Source organism: Sinohyriopsis cumingii, chromosome 18 (assembly GCF_028554795.1).
Source record: "Sinohyriopsis cumingii isolate HCF-2022 chromosome 18, ASM2855479v2, whole genome shotgun sequence".
Lineage (NCBI taxonomy): Eukaryota > Metazoa > Mollusca > Bivalvia > Unionida > Unionidae > Sinohyriopsis > Sinohyriopsis cumingii.
In genome coordinates this window covers 36,878,077-36,893,837 of record NC_142978.1, presented here as the reverse complement: position 1 = coordinate 36,893,837, position 15,761 = coordinate 36,878,077, and the positions used below count along the sequence as shown (strand labels likewise).

The following is a 15,761-nucleotide window of genomic DNA, read 5'->3' as shown; positions in this document are numbered from 1 at the left end:
ATAACCTGCAACCCGAATGGAATGAATGTACAAGTATTGCGACATCAATATCTGTTATATTTTATCTTATTTGTCATTTTCTTTATCTCCCTCTTAATCTCTGCATTACCTTTTCTTACATTTGCGATACCACCCGATTTCGTTTTTTCCTGATTGCTGATGACGCTTAGAGACAAAAGAAGACTGAATATTTATTTTAAACAATTTAAATTAATCTGGTCATCGCGATTCCCCCAGAAAAACAAAATTGGGGATGTTAAGGAAATTTCCTCAAAAATGTCGGTATTGTTTTCTGCAGTATACAGCAATTAGTAAGTGCCATTTACTTGATAGGCCACATTATAATTTTATGGACGGTGTTATGGCACTGATAATGGGATTCTACGCTTATAATAATTAATCTGTTTCTTTATTGCAGCTAAGCTTTATCACTCTTTATTAAATTATTGCTGGAGCACGCTGTTACTAATTTTGTCAATACTACGTTGTGGCCGGAGATTACGCTGATAACTGAATTTAGATAATAATATTTTGATCCAAGAAACTGCTAAAATTTGATCATTCTCCTGGAATGCCCTCAGATTCTGTAAAACTATGCACTCCATTTTCTTGTTTGCAAATATCTACAAGGTGGTGTGAGGAATACATAAATAGATTTTGGAATAAGTGTAGTTTGTCAAAAACAATTTATGCGATAAATCCTCTGCATTACTGTCAGATATTATAATTGAGACATTACGATAAATAAAATTCATAAAATGGCTCGCAACAAAAGTATGAAATATATAGACATTTGGGTGTGTCACGTGTTTAGAGATGATTCCAGCGGAAAATTGTGGCTCTGGAAGAATTTCCTACACAGCCAAATCTAAAATTAACTTAAATACAGTCCTTCTTGTCACATTATTCTTTCTCGCGCGAATGGAATATATATATATATATATATATATATATATATATATATATATATATATATATATATATATATATATATATATATATATATATATATATATATATATATATATATATATAGTGATCTTTGCATAGTCGATATAATGTGGTGTGTACAGACAAGGCGACGGGTGCCGTAACCCGTAGACCCGCGCTTGTATATCCATCACTAGTTATAATTAAATATTCTGTAACCTGTGTTATAATATTGTTTATTCATAATTAAAAAAATTGTTAGTGTTATGAAGTATTCTCTTCTAGGATCCAGGCATAGCACTTGTTACAATGAATCTACTGTTTTAAAGTTGTAAATGAATGCAATACATTTACTTTACAATAGGTAAATATATGGAATCAATAATACATTCTAGGAGGCGAACATATAGTTGAAAATAACCGTATTCCTCTTCCTTGGAAACGAAATAGTTTTTAAATCGTGGGATGCTTTTATAATCACCTAATAATATTATTTGATGAACACATCACGTATATGTCAGTGTTAATACACCTTTATTTCTTTCCTCCATCTTTACATACTTAAGGTCCTTGATATAGCAAAGATTTCGAAGACTTTTAGTCATCTACTTTTATCGCGAAAACGAATTTATAAGAACCACCGAGAGGCTAAACAATTAATTTTAATAACATTTTGTTTTACGGTGCTGCATCTAATCTTTGACATAAACGGAATTTACCGACTTTTATACCAGGAAAGCACGGTGCACAAGATTGGAAAGCTGGCCAGGTATTTCGAGATCAAAGGATAACTTTATTAAGAGCGAATGTCACAAACATATAACAGGTGCAAACACAAAAACGTAAGCAAAATATATGTTTACAAACTGATGCAATTCTCAAACTAAAATCAAAGAATATTTTTACATATATCTTAAAGAGATGCAGAAAAATGTATATTTTAACTATTTTCAATTTGGCATGTCAAATATTTCAGTTTGGCAGGAACTGTCTTTTGCGTTTACCTTTCCTACAAGTATTTATTTAACTGTTTGAAGAAAAGGAAACGTAACATGACATGGCAATGATGCCGATGAATATTCCGGATAATATATATTGTATAGCTGTAATCCAGAAACTAAAAATAATGTATGTATGTATGTATGTATGTATGTATGTATGTATGTATGTATGTATGTATGTATGTGTGGGGGTGGGGTGGGGGGTGGGGGCGTGCGTGCGTGCGCGTGTGTGTGTGTGTGTGTGTGTATGTGTGTTAGCGTCTAATGGAACTCATCAAAATTATGTCTAAATGGTGCCAATTACAAGTAAAGGTCCAATCATGCAGAAACCCAGGATTTGCACAAAAATCTCATGAACGTAAACCGTTAGAAACAAATGAAGATATTAAGATGGAAATGAGTTTCTTACGTGCTTCCAGATTTAGGAATGAGATGGTACATTTGTATTAGGGTATAGCTGAAGCTCAGCATAATAATGTTTATATTGCACAAACACTCGGAGGGCTTAAACACTTCCGAGCAAAAATGTCAACATGAAGAGTGAAATAGGTTTCTAGCGTCCTAAGAATGTATATATGGATGTGTTAGCGTGAACACGCGCATAGAAACAAACTATCTAAATGGTATAAAGCAAAAGTTTGAGAAAGTTAAAAACATGTTTTCCTTTGTACCTCTAGGAAAGAAAATCCTTTCAAACGAACGTAAACATCATGATCTAACCTGCTCTAAAATTAATAATAAGATGTTATATATAGATGTATTAGAGTTGTTGTTGTTGTGGGGTTTAACGCCATTTTTCAGCACACGGTAGGCTATACATGGCGGCCAGTATTAATGGTGGAGGAAGAACCGGGGAAAAACCCCAGAAAGAACCACCGACCCACGAGAAGCTTCTGGCAAGCTTTCTCACATACTAACATCGGCCGAATCCTAGACTCGAACCCACGCAGACAGAGTTGAGATGGAAGTGATCCGTAACGGAGAGCGCTTTATATCACTCGGCCACTCAGGGCCCCCTTTTAAAAAAAGGGAAAAAAGGAAAAACCAAGAATATCGAGAAAGCTAAACATGAAGCATAGGAACGGCTTCTAATATGTTTCCAAATGTAAGAATCAGATGATATTTACGTATATATTAGCAGTTATCGGCACCTCACACGGCAATGACTATATGGTTGTAATCAAAAGTAAAGCTCCAAACATGTAAACTCCATGAATAGCACAAAATCCGTAGGATGTTAAAGCCATCCAAACAGTCGTAAATTTGTGAAAAAAATGAGTTTCCATATTTCTTAATTCAAGCTGACTAGTTAGAACAGCTCTGTAATACTGAATACAATACGTGCGCGCGCGTGTGTGTGTGTGTGTGTGTGTTTGTGCCCATGACATGAAAATGTTCCACAATGGGGCTTCAAGTAAATAATTTTTTGGTTTGTCAGTCAGAGCTATATAGATGTATCCTCCTGATTACGTTCTTGGTCGTTCAGAAATAATGAATTCATCACATTTTGCATGCCTTTTAAACATTTTGTTTTCAAAAATAAGTATCTAAATCAAGTATCGGAAAGAAATACACATAGCAGAAGGAGAAAACGCAGGCCAAACATAATCCATTATTTGCCCACTTCAGGCCGAAATGCATGTGATTAATCGTTCAAAGGCCCTTTTGGAAGCAGAAAGTTTAAGTGCTCTCTGTGGGGTTTCGGTTTCTGTACTTTACACAAAACCTACTATACGGGACAGCTTTTGAAAGACGCTGTTAAATTTGGCTGAAAATAATGACGTAATGCACAACCTTTGCTACAAAATCAAAAGCAGAACGAGTACCTTAGTTAAAGCACCCAAAAGTGATCAGACCCACCAAAAGTGATCAGATGCACCAAAAGCTCCAATGATAATCTGGAGCCTTTCGTCTTGTGATTAACAAGTGACGTTGCCAAACATCTATGTAAAAAGCTAAAGTCCTATAACCTAAATGAAACAAGAAAAGTAGGCAACCCAATCAATAAACAAAGAACAGACATTGCCATTGAATCAGTGGACAAACGCTCTGCGGTCGTAGTAATGGACAGAGAGAACCATGTAAGCGAAGCGAACAGCCAAATAATCCGTGATGACTGCACCATGACCCAGTCGCAGAACAGAAACAAACTGTCACAAATCTCAGCAAAGAAATATTTGGGAAAGGGACTCCTAGATGAGAAAAGAAATGGGTAATTTACCTCTTAAAACCACAGGTCAAGTGGATTTGACCATGATAGGCAAACTATGACATATGTGAGACCAATAATTGCTGGCAATGGTCACACTACAGAGAAAAAGTACCCCGATTTTCCTGGTTAAAATGACTCTTTATTATCAAAAATGCAGTATCTATTGATGTAACTTAATTTTGCCAATACTCCACATGATGAGGCAATTGTAGCATGAGAGGAAATCTGTTCCCTACCTTCTTTTGTTTTTATTATAACGTGCTTTAGTTAGGGTCATTTATGGGACAGAATATAAGTACGTCATTGAAGTTAATTCAAGCTGACTCAGCTTTCTTGTACGAGTCATTCATTTTTCTTTCCTTTGCAGAATGTCGCACAGCATGGTCTCGTTGATCAAGCAAAATTACTTACAGAGAAAGAGAAAGAATGTATCGAGCAGATGCAGACTGATCCCGTAACATTTGCAGGTAAACGGAATAAAGTTAACGTCATTATGAAGGTCTGATACAGCTGTATTGAATGTATCTAGAACATTTTCAAATCCTCCTTTTACAGCTAAAAACTGTTTATGTCATTTTACTTTTTATTCATGTCCCATGAAGCAAACATACATACATACATACATACATACATACATCCATCCATCAATACATACATACATACATACATACATACATACATACATACACACATACATGCATAGATACATACATACATACATACATACATACATACATACATACATACATACATACATGCATGCATGCATGCATGCATGCATACACACACACACACATACATACATACATACATACATACATACATACATACAGACATACATACATGCATGCATGCATGCATACATACATACACATTTTCACTGTCAACGTCTTCTGTCTAATTTGAGAATCAGCACTGAAACATTTTACATCTGAATGTTTGAAATCGATAGAGTAACTTAATCGTTATCCAAGCATAAACCTTACATCGGTCGAATATCTCCTTATTAAATGTACAAAAATGCTTAAGTACGCATGTAAATCAATTAGTACAGGTAAGGATAGAACTAGGGTCAGTGTTGTGTGCATGTAAATCCATCAGTACAAGTAGAACTAGGGTCAGTGTTGTGTGCGTATAAATCCAATAGTACAAGTAAATATGGAACTATGATCAGTGTTGTGTGCATGTAAATCGATAGTGCAAGTAAATATGGAACTAGGATCAGTATTGTGTGCATGTAAATCCAATAGTACACGAAAAAAGGATAGAACTAGGATCAGTATTGTGTGCATGTAAATCCATTAGTGCAAGTAAATATGGAACAAGGATCAGTATTGTGTGCATGTAAATCCATTAGTACAAGTAAATATGGAACAAGGATCAGTATTGTGTGCATGTAAATCCAATAGTACAAGAAAATGTGATGGAACTAGAATCAGTTTTGTGTGCATGTAATTCGATTAGTGTAAATAAATATGGAACTAGGGTCAGTGTCGTGTGCATGTAAATTCATAGTAGAAGTAAATGTGGAACTATGATCAGTATTGTGTGCATGTAAATAATTTAATAGTACAAGAAAATAGGATAGAACTAGGGTCAGTGTTGTGTGCATGTAAATCCATTAGTGCAAGAAAATATGGAACTCGGATCAGTATTGTGTGCATGTAAATCCATTAGTACAAGAAAATATGGAACTAGGGTCAGTGTCGTGTGCATGTAAATCCATAATACAAGTAAATATGGAACTAGGGTCAGTGTCGTGTGCATGTAAATTCACAATACAAGTAAATATGGAACTAGGGTCAGTTTTGTGTGCATGTAAATCTATAATACAAGTAAATATGGAACTAGGGTCAGTGTCGTGTTCGTGCAAATTCATAGTACAAGTAAATGTGGAACTAGGATCAGTATTGTGTGCATGTAAATAATTTAATAGTACAAGAAAATAGGATAGAACTAGGATCAGTATTATGTGCTTGTAAATCCATTAGTACACGAAAATAGGATAGAACTAGGGTCAGTGTTGTGTGCATGTAAATCCAATGGTACACGAAAATAGGATAGAACTAGGGTCAGTGTTTTATGCATGTAAATCTAATAGTACACGAAAATAGGATAGAACTAGGGTCAGTGTTGTGTGCATGTAAATCCAATGGTACACGAAAATAGGATAGAACTAGGGTCAGCATTGTGTGCATGTAAATCCATCAGTACAAGTAAATATGGAACTAGGATCAGTATTGTGTGCATGTAAATCCAATAGTACAAGAAAATAGGATAGAACTAGGGTCAGTGTTGTGTGCGTGTAAATCCAATAGTACAAGTAAATATGGAACTAGGATCAGTGTTGTGTGCATGTAAATCCATTAGTACAAGTAAATATGGAACTAGGATCAGTATAGTGTGTATGTAAATCCAATGGTACAAGAAAATAGGATAGAACTAGGGTCAGTGTTGTGTGCGTGTAAATCCATCAGTACAAGTAAATATGGAACTAGGATTAATATTGTGTGCATGTAAATCCAATAGTACAAGAAAACATGATGGAACTAGGATCAGTTTTGTGTGCATGTAAATCGATTAGTGTAAGTAAATATGGAACTATGGTTAGTGTCGTGTGCATGTAAATTCATAGTACAAGTAAATGTGGAACTATGATCAGTATTGTGTGCATGTAAATAATTTAATAGTACAAGAAAATTGGATAGAACTAGGGTCAGTGTTGTGTGCATGTAAATCAATAATACAAGTAAATATGGAACTAGGATCAGTTTTGTGTGCATGTAAATACATTAGTACAAGTAAATATGGAACTAGGGTCAGTGTCGTGCATGTACATCCATAATACAAGTAAATATGGAACTAGGATCAGTATTGTGTGCATGTAAATCCAATAGTACAAGAAAATAGGATAGAACTAGGGTCAGTGTTGTGTGAGTGTAAATCCAATAGTACAATTAAATATGGAAGTAGGATCAGTGTTGTGTGCATGTAAATCCATAATACAAGTAAATATGGAACTAGGATCAGTTTTGTGTGCATGTAAATCCATTAGTACAAGAAAATATGGAACTAGGGTCAGTGTCGTGTGCATGTAAATCCATTAGTACACGAAAATAGGATAGAACTAGGGTCAGTGTTGTGTGCATGTAAATCCAATAGCACACGAAAATAGGATAGAACTAGGGTCAGTGTTGTGTGCATGTAAATCCAATGTACACGAAAATAGGATAGAACTAGGGTCAGTGTTGTGTGCATGTAAATCCAATAGCACACGAAAATAGGATAGAACTAGGGTCAGTGTTGTGTGCATGTAAATCCAATGTACACGAAAATAGGATAGAACTAGGGTCAGTGTTGTGTGCATCTAAATCCATTAGTACACGAAAATAGGATAGAACTAGGATCAGTGTTGTGTGCATGTAAATCCATCAGCACAAGTAAATATGGAACTAGGATCAGTATTGTGTGCATGTAAATCCAATAGTGCAAGAAAATAGGATAGAACTAGGGTCAGTGTTGTGTGCATGTAAATCCATTGGCACAAGTAAATATGGAACTAGGATCAGTATTGTGTGCATGTAAATCCAATAGTACAAGAAAATAGGATAGAACTAGGGTCAGTGTTATGTGCATGTAAATCCATCAGTACAAGTAAATATGGAACTAGGATCAGTATTGTGTGCATGTAAATCCAATAGTACAAGAAAATAGGATAGAACTAGGGTCAGTGTTGTGTGCGTGTAAATCCAATAGTACAAGTAAATATGGAACTAGGATCAGTATTGTGAGCATGCAAATCCAATGGTACAAGAAAATAGGATAGAACTAGGGTCAGTGTTGTGTGCATGCAAATCCAATAGTACACGAAAATAGGATAGAACTAGGGTCAGTGTTGTGTGCATGTAAATCCAATGGTACACGAAAATAGGATAGAACTAGGGTCAGTGTTGTGTGCATGTAAATCCGTTAGTACAAGTAAATATGGAACTAGGATCAGTATTGTGTGCATGTAAATCCAATGGTACAAGAAAATAGGATAGAACTAGGGTCAGTGTTGTGTGCATGTAAATCCAATGGTACACGAAAATAGGATAGAACTAGGGTCAGTGTTGTGTGCATGTAAATCCAATGGTATACGAAAATATGATAGAACTAGGGTCAGTTGTATGTGCATGTAAATCCATCAGTACAAGTATATATGGAACTAGGATCAGTATTGTGTGCATGTAAATCCAATAGTACAAGAAAATAGGATAGAACTAGGGTCAGTGTTGTGTGCGTGTAAATCCAATAGTACAAGTAAATATGGAACTAGTATCAGTATTGTGTGCATGTAAATCCAATAGTACAAGAAAATAGGATAGAACTAGGGTCAGTGTTGTGTGCGTGCAAATCCAATAGTACAAGTAAATATGGAACTAGGGTCAGTGTTGTGTGCATGTAAATCCATTAGTACAAGTAAATATGGAACTAGGATCAGTATAGTGTGTATGTAAATCCAGTGGTACAAGAAAATATGATGGAACTAGGATCAGTTTTGTGTACATGTAAATCGATTAGTGTAAGTAAATATGGAACTAGGGTCAGTGTCGTGTGCATGTAAATTCATAGTACAAGTGAATGTGGAACTATGATCAGTATTGTGTGCATGTAAATAATTTAATAGTACAAGAAAATAGGATAGAACTAGGGTCAGTGTTGTGTGCATGTAAATCAATAATACAAGTAAATATGGAACTAGGATCAGTTTTGTGTGCATGTAAATACATTAGTACAAGTAAATATGGAACTAGGGTCAGTGTCGTGTGCATGTACATCCATAATACAAGTAAATATGGAACTCGGATCAGTTTTGTGTTCATGTAAATCCATAATACAAGTAAATATGGAACTAGGATCTGTTTTGTGTGCATGTAAATCGATTAATGTAAGTAGATATGGAACTAGGGTCAGTGTCGTGTTCATGTAAATTCATAGTACAAGTAAATTTGGAACTAGGATCAGTATTGTATGCATGTAAATAATTTAATAGTACAAGAAAATAGGATAGAACTTGGATCAGTATTGTGTGCATGTAAATCCATTAGTGCAAGAAAATAGGATAGAACTAGGGTCAGTGTTGTGTGCATGTAAATCCATTAGTACAAGTAAATATGGAACTAGGATCAGTATTGTGTGCATGTAAATCCATTAGTACAAGAAAATTTGATGGAACTAGGATCAGTTTTTTGTGCATGTAAATCGATTAGCGTAAGTAAATATGGAACTAGGATCAGTATTGTGTGCATGTAAATCCATTAGTACACGAAAATAGGATAGAACTAGGGTCAGTGTTGTGTGCATGTAAATTCATCAGTACAAGTAAATATGGAACTAGGATCAGTATTGTGTGCATGTAAATCCAATAGTACAAGAAAATAGAATAGAACTAGGTTAGTGTTGTGTGCGTGTAAATCCCATAGTGCAAGTAAATATGGAACTAGGATCAGTGTTGTGTGCATGTAAATCCATTAGTACATGTAAATATGGAACCAGGATCAGTATTGTGTGCATGTAAATCGATTAGTGTAAGTAAATATGGAACTAGGGACAGTGTTGTGTGCATGTAAATCCATTAGTACAAGTAAATATGGAACTAGGATCAGTATTGTGTGCATGTAAATCCATTTGTACAAGAAAATATGATGGAACTAGGATAAGTTTTTGTGCATGTAAATCCATAGTACAAGTAAATATGGAACTAGGGTCAGTGTTGTGTGTATATATATCCACTAGTGCAAGTAAATATGATGGAACTAGGGTCAGGTTTGTGTGCATGTACATCGATAAGTACAAGTAAGTATGATGGAACTAGGGTCAGGTTTGTATGCATGTACATCGATAAGTACAAGTAAGTATGATGGAACTAGGGTCAGTTTTGTATGCATATAAATCCATTAGTACAAGGAAATATGGAACTATCGTCCGTTTTCTGTGCATATAAATCCATTAGTACAAATAAATATTGAACTTGGATCAGTGTTGTGTACATATTTATCCACTTTTGCAAGTAAATATGATACAACTAGGGTCAGTTTTGTGTGCATGAAAATACATTGGTGCAAGTAAATAAGATGGACACTAGGACAATTAGCACAATAACTAAGAGAGTTCCTTTACTTATGCAAATTCCTTGTCATATTTAATTGAAATGATGATGGGTAGATTCTCAAAATAAAGCATGTAATTTATATGGCTCGGGTCCCTCACCTATTATGACTATGCATGTCTCATTAATTTCATTAACGAATTCCTCTTCAGCATGGAAATGCTGATAAGTATTGCATATTTGGCATACGTTAGTTAGAAAACTAACAGAGTTTTAATACAGTATTTCGCGGTGGACTATCATCGAGGCACGATTGATCCTAGTTCCTCTAGGTGATAAGCATTTGGAAAACATCACAAAAAATTCTCTCTGAAAGATACCTCTCTCTAATAAAATACAGGCATAATCATGGGCGTTTACGACTTCAAAGTTGTAGATTATCGTACATTTAATTCGAGTTTGATACATTTTATTGCACGTTTACAACTGCACGTGCATAGGTCAGGATATATTAGGAGATGTTTGTCTATTTTAAACGATAATTCGCCTTTACACCTATTAGTTTTCTGGTAAGTGAATATTGTTGTTGATACTTCAGAACAAAAATTGCCTCTGTAATTTGCATGATTCTAATAGGGCATGCTGTTTATATTCTTGCTGGTGGTATGAGTAACACATTTGTAATGCTTATCTCTTTAAATTCTTTTTCAAAAGACACGTGTTATTATTGTCGGAATGTTGAAACTAGGTGGATTAAACGAAATTCTTTCCAGCTCTCGTCGGTATCCGATGTCCGTAATGGTTGAATTGAATTGTATATTGGTTCGGGTTAGATTTAACACCTAAGTATTCAGAAAAGAAATCTTAAAGTGAACAGATGAAAATACATTGCGGAGAATCTAGACTGACTTAATTCCGCAAAACGTCAGAAAATTATCTGGAAATTGTTCTCGTTGTATAATTAAACTTTCAAAGCATATAGCGATAGATGTAATTTTACTATTTCAACCGAGCTTATCTTCGGGGGATTCCCTTGGCTTGCCACGATGTATTACGGGATGCAGTTTGCATGCTAACAATACTTTCCTGTCTATGGCTACTTATCGTTCTAATTATGTAAACAAGATTTACTTTTCCCTTCTTTGTTTAATAGAATTTAAAACCAAATTAGATTTAATATACTGCGTAGTAGAAAAAAATAGGTCTCGAAATTCCTACATCAGACTGGCTTTAAAAAGAAATGGTTTGCTTGAGTGATCATCGCTGCAACCGGCGGAAGGAAATATTTATGATTTATGCAGATCGTAATTGATTTATGCCTTTGGTAATTGATTTATACCATTTGTAATTGTTATTGGTGCATTTATCGAAAACGAATACATGCTATTGCTAAAACAAAATAATTGTTTGGTAATGCTATTACAATATTAAAAATGTAATACAGGAGCAATCTTTTTTAAATGTGCGTACTAGTCTCGACTTGTTCGAGATTAAATGGCGGCTCTATGGTCCTTTATAAATTTTCCTCAATGATAACTTGTATTCTATCAACTTATCATACATTTCATTGTATGCAAATTTTGAGGTTTATTTGTTTATCGAAGTTTTTCATAAACTCCTTTCTCTAATCATATAGAATCTAAAATCTCATGGTTAACTTTAGATTCTTTTTTCTTTACTGCAAGACAGACTGGACTCCGATTCTTTCTATCTCCGACACAAAAGAATGTGGAAAAAAACCCCAGAAAAAAATAATTTTAATTTTCCTCATCCAATGTTATAGCGTTTTATTCATTAAATTATCAAATAATATTGATACGATGGTTTTGGTTTGGATTCCAGTTGATATTAAAATAATATAACAGGTTAGAGAATTATAATTCGTTCCATGCAGTACTTGAATTCATTCTGTGAGTATGTCCATGCAGCTAATTTAGAGGTCCCCTTACATCACCGGTAATATCGTTTAGGAAAAGAAATAATATTGTTTACTTTGATATGGAATCTAAAACCACTATTTTCGTTTACATAAACATGTGAATTCAATGTTATTATGATAAGTGATGGCTGCATTTCCATATCGTCAAAAGATTATATTTTGATCCCTTCAAAGCAATGATATTCTACAATTGTTGCAAAGGTTGATAAATGTGCACAGTTGACTTATTTCACAATTCTCTTTCTTTTAAATTGGAATGATGGAGAGTAAAGACGATCGTTTATATCATACCTGTTTACTCTTTCCATTCTGGAGCTGAGCTAACTTACCAAGCTCGCGACCAAACGGATGCCTGTTTAGATCATACTGTTGGTTCTTCTACAGTGGTGTGTCCATGAGAAACGTACTTTAATCCAATCGCATTGGAACTGAATAACGTACTAAGCAAAACTATCCAAATTCTCAATATTCAGCTAATGTTGTCAAGAGTCAAGGTGCTTGTTTACGTTAAAAATACATGTTTACGGATAAAAATCAAACAAAAATTGAATTCCATACATTTTGTCGTAGTCTTAGAGACAAATTGAGGTCATTCGTTGCAATTTGTTATTCCTCTTTTCTGTTCTCTTCTCTCTTAAACGTTTATGTTTAATTGTTATATTGATTGGTTTAGTAAAATGTATTACATGTTTTGTTAGTTGATATGGGAAGGTGGGGAACAAACCTACCCAAGAAGTTTCCAAATTTTTTGCTTTGACGAGCGAAAGGTTTTGCAAAAATAAAATGACTATGAGCCAGCCGCATAACATGCCCGTGGACACAACCTATCTTTACAGTATATATATATATATATATATATATATATATATATATATATATATATATATATATATATATATATATATATATATATCAACCTATCTTTACAGTATATATATATATATATATATATATATATATATATATATATATATATATATATATATATATATATATATATATATATATATATATATATATATATAAAACCTATGTATATTATCAAGTAAACTAAGAGCCAGATCTCTTGCAAATTTTAAGAGGATCACAAAATGAAGTTGGTTGTACGTACACACAAATACACGCACATACACTATAGTTTAATATCATATCAGAAATACATAATTATTCTGAGAAAACTGAATTTTGCACGATTGAAACTCGAACTAATTTGCCAAACCTAATCCTTTTTTATCTGAAGCTTTTGCATTTTTCAAAGACTGATAGTCCATATTATTGTAATATGGTGTCTTCTGTATCAAATTAAATCGATTTGGTGGACATCTTTTGATATTTGACGCCAGCTACTGGGACCGTATTTTACGCAGGAAATAAAATCAAATGCAAGTAAAGTTACAGGGTCAGTGTACGATATGGACTTTTTGAGTTTGTAATCTTATACATTCCTTTCAGAAAAACATGTTTTGGCTTTTGTGAAAACATACTTTTAGTGATCCTTAATTTTTAAAATTATCAGCACCTGCTGTTGCACATAACAAGATTAGGGGATAAGAGCGAAGTCCGATAAAGTATACTTATTTTTTTTTTGCTTCTTTAAATGTTAATATTGTTAAATGTATGCTTACTGGTGGACCTATTATTTCAGGCATACAAATAGAGGATGTGCTGTGTGACCCCATGTCCGAGTTTCTGAATAAAATTAGAAAGGCATCCGTAGAACCACAATATGCCCGTTTTCTCGCCCGCCGATAATACCCTTTATCCGATACTGTATATACAATAATGGATGACTGTGTAGGTGCGATGGTTCGTGGCCCCGGGGAGCAATGTTCTTTAGTGACACCCCTACTTTGCAACACATAATAATGTTAATGTTAGTTACACACACACATACATACATACACACTCACGCATGAACGCATACACATCACCCCCTAAATATACATCTTGTGAAGAAATGCCTCCGTTACAACGAAGTGAAGGACAAATACTTTGAAAAGTTCTGCTGGTGAATGAATCGACTGCTCCATCATTCGCCTCGTGCCAGAGGGCAATTGCTCCCTGCCCAACCTCACTCCATCCCTCGTCGCTGTGTCACTGATGGTGGCATATTAATGTGTAGTGGAGGAAACTCTGGTGTATTATAATTAGCATTCCTTTTGGAATATTCCAATAGTTGTGGACACGGAATCTCTTGAAAGAAATCGTTATAGAACCCTAGCGCATCCTCTTAATTAGATTTGTTTTTTTGACATCCTGATGATTTGGGTTGTTTTTATTCTTTAAGGAGAAGAGTACTTCCTTTGTTGAACTTTTTTTCTGATACAAAAACAAAAAGATGTAATTTAAGAACTGAATATATATATTCGAAAACCAGAACGATCCGTGGTTTCGCATGTACTCATATCTCATATATATATTAATGTGGATACAATATGGTTTTTTACCATGCAGGTAAGACAATAAATGAATTCTTCCTCTCAAATTATATCTGAACACAGCTGCTAAGTCTGAACATGGATTCCCACAGACTGATATGGAACATGAATGAATCTTGGGCCCGATTTTAAATACAATTTTACTTGAGCTATAGCTTAATAGAAGATTACCAACGAAAAGCATATAGTCTAATTGTAAACGAGACTGACCTTGAACTCCGTGCCGAAATAGCTCTCATATCCTCTGGCAACGAACCTAACCAGACTGGGCTTGAGGTAATGTATATGTACAGTGGAAGTTTCTCACATGCATAGACCTTAGCCAACACCTTCGTGGTTACTTCCTGTCGACGCAGATGTGGAGGAGGAATGTTCCTGAGTACCGGCAGCCATGGTAAATTAGTAGGACGTAGTGTTCCAGAAATTATGCGCATTATTGTGTTGAACTGGACATCAATTAACTTAATGTCGAGCCCAGGCAGGGACACAATACTCGCCTGTCGAATAATAGAGAGCCAGTGCTGTGTCTTGAGTGTCTGAGCACTATTGCCCCAGGCTGAGCCAGCCACTTTGTGGAGTAGTTTGTTTCGAGTGCTAAGTTTTGCTGCAGTTTTCTTCAGGTGGTTGTGGAACAAATGCAAAGAGTTATAATAAAACGTACTTGTTTGAAAAAACGTGGACCCTTTCTTTGAACTTCGACAGCTTGTAGCGTTCTGCAGCCAAACATTGTATCATTATTGAGTTATGTATTTTTAAGTAATATTTTCAGGTTTGAATTAAACCCTTTATTTGTTCATGAGTGTTAGCACACTTGTATTTCATCTTTGTGTATGACAGTGTGTGTGTGATAGATAGAGAGAGAAAGACAGAAAGAAAATTTGTACTTATAATTATCAATATGTACTATGTAAACCAGAAGTCAAGGCTTTTCATCGATAATGAGAAATACAGTTTATGTTAAAGGGAATCTGTAAAATCCTGTCATTTAAAATGTCAATAATAACAAAAATAGTTTTTATTCCTGGAAAAAACATAAAAAAATAATATAGATCGCAGTTACAGCTTTGTAAGATATCATTACTGTTGTAGCATCTCTTGGTACTTTTCTAAAAGCATCTAGTCTTGTTCTTTTACTTCTTGAAATCACACA

At 34.6% G+C, this 15,761-nt stretch overlaps 1 protein-coding gene across 1 annotated transcript in view; it reads left to right on the top strand.

Annotated features, from left to right (window-relative positions):
- LOC149776408 (secretin receptor-like) overlaps positions 1-15,761 on the top strand; it is a 108,648-nt gene that overhangs the window by 33,075 nt on the left and 59,812 nt on the right. The window contains exon 3 of the mRNA XM_089941301.1: positions 4,511-4,610. Within this exon, the coding sequence (XP_089797427.1) occupies positions 4,511-4,610 (100 nt within the window). The remainder of the gene's footprint in view (positions 1-4,510; positions 4,611-15,761) is intronic.